General features: G+C 40.3%; 1 protein-coding gene across 2 annotated transcripts in view; it reads right to left on the bottom strand.

Moving 5' to 3' along the window:
* Nucleotides 1–121: 121 nt before the first annotated feature.
* Nucleotides 122–9,021, bottom strand: part of kcnip4a (potassium voltage-gated channel interacting protein 4a) — a 114,026-nt gene continuing 105,126 nt past the window's right edge. For both annotated transcript variants that reach the window (XM_084691237.1, XM_084691236.1), the window contains 4 exons: nucleotides 1,801–1,908; nucleotides 1,512–1,616; nucleotides 1,329–1,391; nucleotides 122–1,184 (listed from right to left, as the gene is read on the bottom strand). In XM_084691237.1, coding sequence (XP_084547363.1) covers nucleotides 1,137–1,184; nucleotides 1,329–1,391; nucleotides 1,512–1,616; nucleotides 1,801–1,908 — 324 coding nt within the window. In that variant the 3' untranslated portion in view covers nucleotides 122–1,136. The remainder of the gene's footprint in view (nucleotides 1,185–1,328; nucleotides 1,392–1,511; nucleotides 1,617–1,800; nucleotides 1,909–9,021) is intronic.

Genomic DNA, 9,021 nt, shown 5'->3' with positions numbered 1-9,021 from the left:
TGTACAATGACTGCCATATCATATCATCAATCAAACATATACTTTCATACCAGTGTAAACGGCAAAATAGTGCTTCAAAACATGAACTGAAACATATCCACGGATAGAATACAGAATCTCATTACAGGGAACATACACATAGTAAGATTTTAATGAAATACACTAAAAGCAGCATTATGTTGTGACAAAGACACCTTATTAGTAGTACAGATACCTGTGTGCTTCTGACGTTCCTCAAAATCCCAGAATGCATCGTACTTACTTCTAGTTGGCAAGGTAACATAAACAGAGTTGAAAATGTCCTCATAGATCTCTTATCTATAGTATATACATGTTTAAAAAGGGTACAATGCAAATCTATGTCGTATAGGTTTTCCTCAGAGAGCAACGGACAGACCTTGTGTTTGTCGGAACATTCTGGAACGCTTAGCAGTATGTAGTGCGGAGCGTCTGAAACCCAGATAAACCCAAATACTACGTCCCTGTTGGTAGACCCTACAGTAGTTCACATACTGAGGTGGCACTGCTGTTAAGTGGGCGCTCACAGATCACAATGTCTCTTCCCACTGAGAGGGAGAGAGCTAGGTCAGGGTGCCAGCGCAGGGGATAGAAACCAGCTGTGTTCAGCCAGTTCATGTGCATGTGAGCCCGGTTGAAACCTTCACCACCAAACGTGTGACTCGCTAGTGACAGACCCCACACGCACAGCACTCACCCTTCCAAGCACAGTTTAGCGTTTCTTCAAGGCTGAGGCAGACGCCAAAAAAAGGCTATAGGACTTTTCACTGTAAATAGGGGAATGAACTACAGCCATGGTGTTAAAATACTTCTTTAGCAAATGGGTTTGATGAAGACGGTGTCAAATTGAACAATTGTAGAGATAAATCAATCATAACAGTACTATTTACAAATGTCAAGGATACATTTTGTTTGAGCAAAATTATGTTTGGTTTGTTTATCTCCTACTACAGGTGACAGCGATTCCAGAATGTTACATACTTGTGGACAATAGTAATGTACAGTCCACCCCTGTATGGTCAAGGTTATTAGTCTGCATAGTGCACCATCCCACAGTGTATGATGGTATAGGTCTGTAGTTGAAGGTCTTATCCAAAGCTCTCCAGGTTGTCTATGAGTTAAATGACGTTCTCAAAGAGCTGCATGGATCTCATGATGTTCTCATCCTGTGGACAAGCAGATCAATTACTTCTTAGAACATACTAAGAAAATGCCACATATCTAAGCAGAAGCAACACCAAAATGAGACCCTTGTGTAAACTTGACATCAACAGTTTGTCATGAGGGAACAGTTAGGGGGCAACACTTACATTTTGGCAGCAGTCTATAAACTCGTCTATGGTAACTACCCCATCCTTGTTCTTATCCATCTTCTGTTGTTGGAGAAGTGGGGGGGAGCAACCACAAAAATAAAGTTAAAACAGTATACCGTTTATGCAATTGAGCTTCCTAACTGGCTAGATGACGGATCTCCAGTGGTGAAGACAGCTGACCTGGAAGAAGAGCTCCACATGTTGCCGTGGTGCCTCGTCCTTCAAGATGGGGTATGTGCACTTCCCCATCATATCATAAATGGCCTTCATGATGTCCAACATCTCCTGATGGAGAGCGAGAGCACAGGGTGGAGAGTTAAGGACACTTAGAAAAGGAGGGTTTCTCATCTTTATTTAAACTAACTCCAGAGAACCTTTATCATGATCCGATATCTACAACCCTCCATCATATTCCTCCTACGAAAATAAATAATACTATAACAGACACGGTATAATTTCATTTAATTACCTCTTTCGTGATGTATCCATCCTTATTGATGTCGTAAAGATTAAATGCCCAGTTGAGTTTTTCCTGGACAGTGCCCCGAAGCAGGATAGAGAGGCCCATCACAAAGTCCTGCAGTGACAAACAGATTTAGACGAGGCCTATGACACGTGACGTTGTGTTCCCCCGAAACTCCTGCCAAGGATCATGCTTTCAAGCATGATGATTAATGATGAATCTTCCAAATGCCCTAACTTGTCCCATCCCTGTGTATTATTGAGGATGTGAAACTGTGTCCCATGGTGCAGAATGGGGCCGGATCCAGGGGGGGGCTGGGGTGGGCTGCGCCCCCCCAGATTTCTGCCGCGCCCCCCCCCCCCAAGCTTCTTCTGACTTCAGCCAAAATGGTTACATGTTGAAGCTATGAAAAAGTCTGTTAGTGCTTTCAGTAATATGCTTTTTTTTTTTTTACCAGTGATTGTCTGGTTTATAATGGGCAACGTATGTTAGAGCTCCGCATCCACGTTTACCGATAAAAGTTAAATCAACCTCTAATCTCTTGCCACTCACTTGTTCTCGAAGTTATTGTTTATCGGTCTTTTGTGGAGGGCTTTTGACGAATAGTAAAGTGTAGCATTGGTGTTTAATGTTAGACCCTGGAATTTCATACTTCTGTTTCAGTTGTAATCTTTATTTGAGATACACGGATTAAAGACGTTAACAGTGGTCGCTTCTTTTAGCTTCGTTACTTCGTTAATCGATTAACACTATTCTGGAGCCATTCTTTCCGATTTAGAGTCATCATAGAGACATTACCACAAAGGTCACAATTTCTGACTGCCGTCAGAATGTGTGACCCACAACAGCAAAAAAAACGAATTTTTAAGAATGTGTGTTCCCAACTGATTTTAAGGTATTAAAACATCGAAAGATGGTTTGGGGTAGTTATCTAATCGATTCACACTAATCTGGAGCCATTTTTTCCGATTTAGAGTCAGCATAGAGCCATTACCACAAAGGTCACCATTTCTGACGGCCGTCAGAATGTGTGACCCACGGAAAATAATTCGTTTTCTAAGAATGTGTGTTCCCATCAAAACTGCTTCCCAAATGTATTAAAACTTCGAAAGATGGTTGGGGTAGTTATTTCATCAATTCACACTAATCTGGAGCCATGTTTTCGGATTTAGAGTCATAATAGAGCCAATACCACATAGGTCACCATTTCTGACGGCCGTCAGAATGTGTGACCCACAAACAAAAGGATTTAAGCATGTGTGTTCCCACCCAAACTGCTTCCCATATGTATTAAAACTTCGAAAGATGGTTGGGGTAGTTATTTCATCAATTCACACTAAACTGGAGCCATTTTTCTGATTTAGAGTTGTCATAGATCCATTACCATAGAGGACACCATTTCTGACGGCCGTCAGAATGTGTGACCCACAACAACAAAAACGATTTTTTAAGAACGTGTGTTCCCACCGTAGCTGCTTCCAAAAGGTATTAAAACTTCGAAAGATGGTTTGGGGTAATTATTTCATCAATTCACACTAAACTGGAGCCATTGTTTCCAAATTAGAGTCGTCATATAACCATTACCATAGAAGACACCATTTCTGACGGCCGTCAGAATGTGTGACCCACAAACAAAAGGATTTAAGCATGTGTGTTCCCACCCAAACGGCTTCCCATGTGTATTTAAACTTCGAAAGATGGTTGGGGTAGTTATTTCATAAATTCACACTAATTTGGAGCCATGTTTTCGGAATTAGAGTCATCATAGAGCCATTACCACATAGGTCACCATTTCTGACGGCCGTCAGAATGTGTGACCCACGAAAAATAATTCGTTTTTTTTTAAATGTGTGTTCCCACCCTAACTGCTTCCCAAATGTATTAAAACTTCGAAAGTTGGTTGGGGTAGTTATTTCATCAATTCACACTAATCTGGAGCCATGTTTTCGGAATTAGAGTCATCGTAGAGAAACTACCACATATAGGTCACCATTTCTGACAGCCGTCAGAATGTGTGACCCACAAACAAAAGGATTTAAGCATGTATGTTCCCACCCTAACTGCTTCCCAAATGTATTAAAACTTCGAAAGATGCTTTGGTGTGGTTAGTTCATCAATTCACACTAATCTGGAGCCATGTTTTCGGACTTCGAGTCATCATAGAGCCATTACCACATAGGTCCCCATTTCTGACGACCGTCAGAATATGTGACCTACAAGAAAATATATCGTTTTTTTAAGAATGTGTGTTCCCACCCTAACTGCTTCCCAGATATATAAACACTTCGAAAGATGGTTTGGGGTAGTTATTTTCCATTTCACACTAATCTGGAGCATTTTTTTCGGGATTTATAGTCATCATAGAGCCCATCACATAGGTCACCATTTTTGACGGCCGTCAGAATGTGTGACCCACAACAACAAAATATTTTTTAAGAATGTTTGTTCCCACCGTAACTGCTTCCCAAAGGTATTAAAACTTCGAAAGATGGTTTGGGGTAATTATTTCATCGATTCACACTAATCTGGAGCCATTTTTCTGATTTAGAGTTGTCATAGATCCATTACCATAGAGGACACCATTTCTGACGGCCGTCAGAATGTGTGACCCACAACAACAAAAACGATTTTTTAAGAACGTGTGTTCCCACCGTAGCTGCTTCCAAAAGGTATTAAAACTTCGAAAGATGGTTTGGGGTAATTATTTCATCAATTCACACTAAACTGGAGCCATTGTTTCCAAATTAGAGTCGTCATATAACCATTACCATAGAGGACACCATTTCTGACGGCCGTCAGAATGTGTGACCCACAAACAAAAGGATTTAAGCATGTGTGTTCCCACCCAAACGGCTTCCCATGTGTATTTAAACTTCGAAAGATGCTTTGGGGTAGTTATTTCACACTAATCTGGAGCAATTTTTTCGGGATTTAGAGTCATCATAGAGCCTGTACCACATGGTCACCATTTCTGACGTCCGTCAGAATGTGTGACCCATAACAAAAACGATTTTTTAAGAACGTGTGTTCCCACCGTAGCTGCTTCCAAAAGGTATTAAAACTTCTAAAGATGGTTTGGGGTAGTTATTTAATCGATTTACACTAATCTGGAGCCATTCTTTCCGATGTAGAGTCATCATAGAGACATTACCACAAAGGTCACAATTTCTGACTGCCGTCAGAATGTGTGACCCACAACAACAAAAAAAACGAATTTTTAAGAATGTGTGTTCCCAACTGATTTCCAAAGGTATTAAAACATCGAAAGATGGTTTGGGGTAGTTATCTAATCGATTCACACTAATCTGGAGCCGTTTTTTCCGATTTAGAGTCAGCATAGAGCCATTACCACAAAGGTCACCATTTCTGACGGCCGTCAGAATGTGTGACCCACGGAAAATAATTCGTTTTCTAAGAATGTGTGTTCCCATCAAAACTGCTTCCCAAATGTATTAAAACTTCGAAAGATGGTTGGGGTAGTTATTTCATCAATTCACACTAATCTGGAGCCATGTTTTCGGATTTAGAGTCATAATAGAGCCAATACCACATAGGTCACCATTTCTGACGGCCGTCAGAATGTGTGACCCACAAACAAAAGGATTTAAGCATGTGTGTTCCCACCCAAACTGCTTCCCATATGTATTAAAACTTCGAAAGATGGTTGGGGTAGTTATTTCATCAATTCACACTAAACTGGAGCCATTTTTCTGATTTAGAGTTGTCATAGATCCATTACCATAGAGGACACCATTTCTGACGGCCGTCAGATTGTGTGACCCACAACAACAAAAACGATTTTTTAAGAACGTGTGTTCCCACCGTAGCTGCTTCCAAAAGGTATTAAAACTTCGAAAGATGGTTTGGGGTAATTATTTCATCAATTCACACTAAACTGGAGCCATTGTTTCCAAATTAGAGTCGTCATATAACCATTACCATAGAAGACACCATTTCTGACGGCCGTCAGAATGTGTGACCCACAAACAAAAGGATTTAAGCATGTGTGTTCCCACCCTAACTGCTTCCCAAATGTATTAAAACTTCGAAAGTTGGTTGGGGTAGTTATTTCATCAATTCACACTAATCTGGAGCCATGTTTTCGGAATTAGAGTCATCGTAGAGAAACTACCACATATAGGTCACCATTTCTGACAGCCGTCAGAATGTGTGACCCACAAACAAAAGGATTTAAGCATGTATGTTCCCACCCTAACTGCTTCCCAAATGTATTAAAACTTCGAAAGATGCTTGGTGTGGTTAGTTCATCAATTCACACTAATCTGGAGCCATGTTTTCGGACTTCGAGTCATCATAGAGCCATTACCACATAGGTCCCCATTTCTGACGACCGTCAGAATATGTGACCTACAAGAAAATATATCGTTTTTTTAAGAATGTGTGTTCCCACCCTAACTGCTTCCCAGATATATAAACACTTCGAAAGATGGTTTGGGGTAGTTATTTTCCATTTCACACTAATCTGGAGCATTTTTTTCGGGATTTATAGTCATCATAGAGCCCATCACATAGGTCACCATTTTTGACGGCCGTCAGAATGTGTGACCCACAACAACAAAATATTTTTTAAGAATGTTTGTTCCCACCGTAACTGCTTCCCAAAGGTATTAAAACTTCGAAAGATGGTTTGGGGTAATTATTTCATCGATTCACACTAATCTGGAGCCATTTTTCTGATTTAGAGTTGTCATAGATCCATTACCATAGAGGACACCATTTCTGACGGCCATCAGAATGTGTGACCCACAACAACAAAAACGATTTTTTAAGAACGTGTGTTCCCACCGTAGCTGCTTCCAAAAGGTATTAAAACTTCGAAAGATGGTTTGGGGTAATTATTTCATCAATTCACACTAAACTGGAGCCATTGTTTCCAAATTAGAGTCGTCATATAACCATTACCATAGAGGACACCATTTCTGACGGCCGTCAGAATGTGTGACCCACAAACAAAAGGATTTAAGCATGTGTGTTCCCACCCAAACGGCTTCCCATGTGTATTTAAACTTCGAAAGATGCTTTGGGGTAGTTATTTCACACTAATCTGGAGCAATTTTTTCGGGATTTAGAGTCATCATAGAGCCTGTACCACATGGTCACCATTTCTGACGTCCGTCAGAATGTGTGACCCATAACAAAAACGATTTTTAATAACGTGTGTTCCCACCGTAGCTGCTTCCAAAAGGTATTAAAACTTCTAAAGATGGTTTGGGGTAGTTATTTAATCGATTTACACTAATCTGGAGCCATTCTTTCCGATGTAGAGTCATCATAGAGACATTACCACAAAGGTCACAATTTCTGACTGCCGTCAGAATGTGTGACCCACAACAACAGAAAAAACGAATTTTTAAGAATGTGTGTTCCCAACTGATTTCCAAAGGTATTAAAACATCGAAAGATGGTTTGGGGTAGTTATCTAATCGATTCACACTAATCTGGAGCCGTTTTTTCCGATTTAGAGTCAGCATAGAGCCATTACCACAAAGGTCACCATTTCTGACGGCCGTCAGAATGTGTGACCCACGGAAAATAATTCGTTTTCTAAGAATGTGTGTTCCCATCAAAACTGCTTCCCAAATGTATTAAAACTTCGAAAGATGGTTGGGGTAGTTATTTCATCAATTCACACTAATCTGGAGCCATGTTTTCGGATTTAGAGTCATAATAGAGCCAATACCACATAGGTCACCATTTCTGACGGCCGTCAGAATGTGTGACCCACAAACAAAAGGATTTAAGCATGTGTGTTCCCACCCAAACTGCTTCCCATATGTATTAAAACTTCGAAAGATGGTTGGGGTAGTTATTTCATCAATTCACACTAAACTGGAGCCATTTTTCTGATTTAGAGTTGTCATAGATCTATTACCATAGAGGACACCATTTCTGACGGCCGTCAGAATGTGTGACCCACAACAACAAAAACGATTTTTTAAGAACGTGTGTTCCCACCGTAGCTGCTTCCAAAAGGTATTAAAACTTCGAAAGATGGTTTGGGGTAATTATTTCATCAATTCACACTAAACTGGAGCCATTGTTTCCAAATTAGAGTCGTCATATAACCATTACCATAGAAGACACCATTTCTGACGGCCGTCAGAATGTGTGACCCACAAACAAAAGGATTTAAGCATGTGTGTTCCCACCCAAACGGCTTCCCATGTGTATTTAAACTTCGAAAGATGGTTGGGGTAGTTATTTCATAAATTCACACTAATTTGGAGCCATGTTTTCGGAATTAGAGTCATCATAGAGCCATTACCACATAGGTCACCATTTCTGACGGCCGTCAGAATGTGTGACCCACGAAAAATAATTCGTTTTTTTTTTATGTGTGTTCCCACCCTAACTGCTTCCCAAATGTATTAAAACTTCGAAAGTTGGTTGGGGTAGTTATTTCATCAATTCACACTAATCTGGAGCCATGTTTTCGGAATTAGAGTCATCGTAGAGAAACTACCACATATAGGTCACCATTTCTGACAGCCGTCAGAATGTGTGACCCACAAACAAAAGGATTTAAGCATGTATGTTCCCACCCTAACTGCTTCCCAAATGTATTAAAACTTCGAAAGATGCTTGGTGTGGTTAGTTCATCAATTCACACTAATCTGGAGCCATGTTTTCGGACTTCGAGTCATCATAGAGCCATTACCACATAGGTCCCCATTTCTGACGACCGTCAGAATATGTGACCTACAAGAAAATATATCGTTTTTTTAAGAATGTGTGTTCCCACCCTAACTGCTTCCCAGATATATAAACACTTCGAAAGATGGTTTGGGGTAGTTATTTTCCATTTCACACTAATCTGGAGCATTTTTTTCGGGATTTATAGTCATCATAGAGCCCATCACATAGGTCACCATTTTTGACGGCCGTCAGAATGTGTGACCCACAACAACAAAATATTTTTTAAGAATGTTTGTTCCCACCGTAACTGCTTCCCAAAGGTATTAAAACTTCGAAATATGGTTTGGGGTAATTATTTCATCGATTCACACTAATCTGGAGCCATTTTTCTGATTTAGAGTTGTCATAGATCCATTACCATAGAGGACACCATTTCTGACGGCCGTCAGAATGTGTGACCCACAACAACAAAAACGATTTTTTAAGAACGTGTGTTCCCACCGTAGCTGCTTCCAAAAGGTATTAAAACTTCGAAAGATGGTTTGGGGTAATTATTTCATCAATTCACAC

This window comes from Hypomesus nipponensis, chromosome 25 (genome assembly GCF_054491055.1).
Source record: "Hypomesus nipponensis isolate SF chromosome 25, ASM5449105v1, whole genome shotgun sequence".
Classification (NCBI taxonomy): Eukaryota; Metazoa; Chordata; class Actinopteri; order Osmeriformes; family Osmeridae; genus Hypomesus; species Hypomesus nipponensis.
The sequence above is the reverse complement of the archived record's forward strand: the minus strand, read 5'-3'. Positions and strand labels throughout refer to the sequence as shown.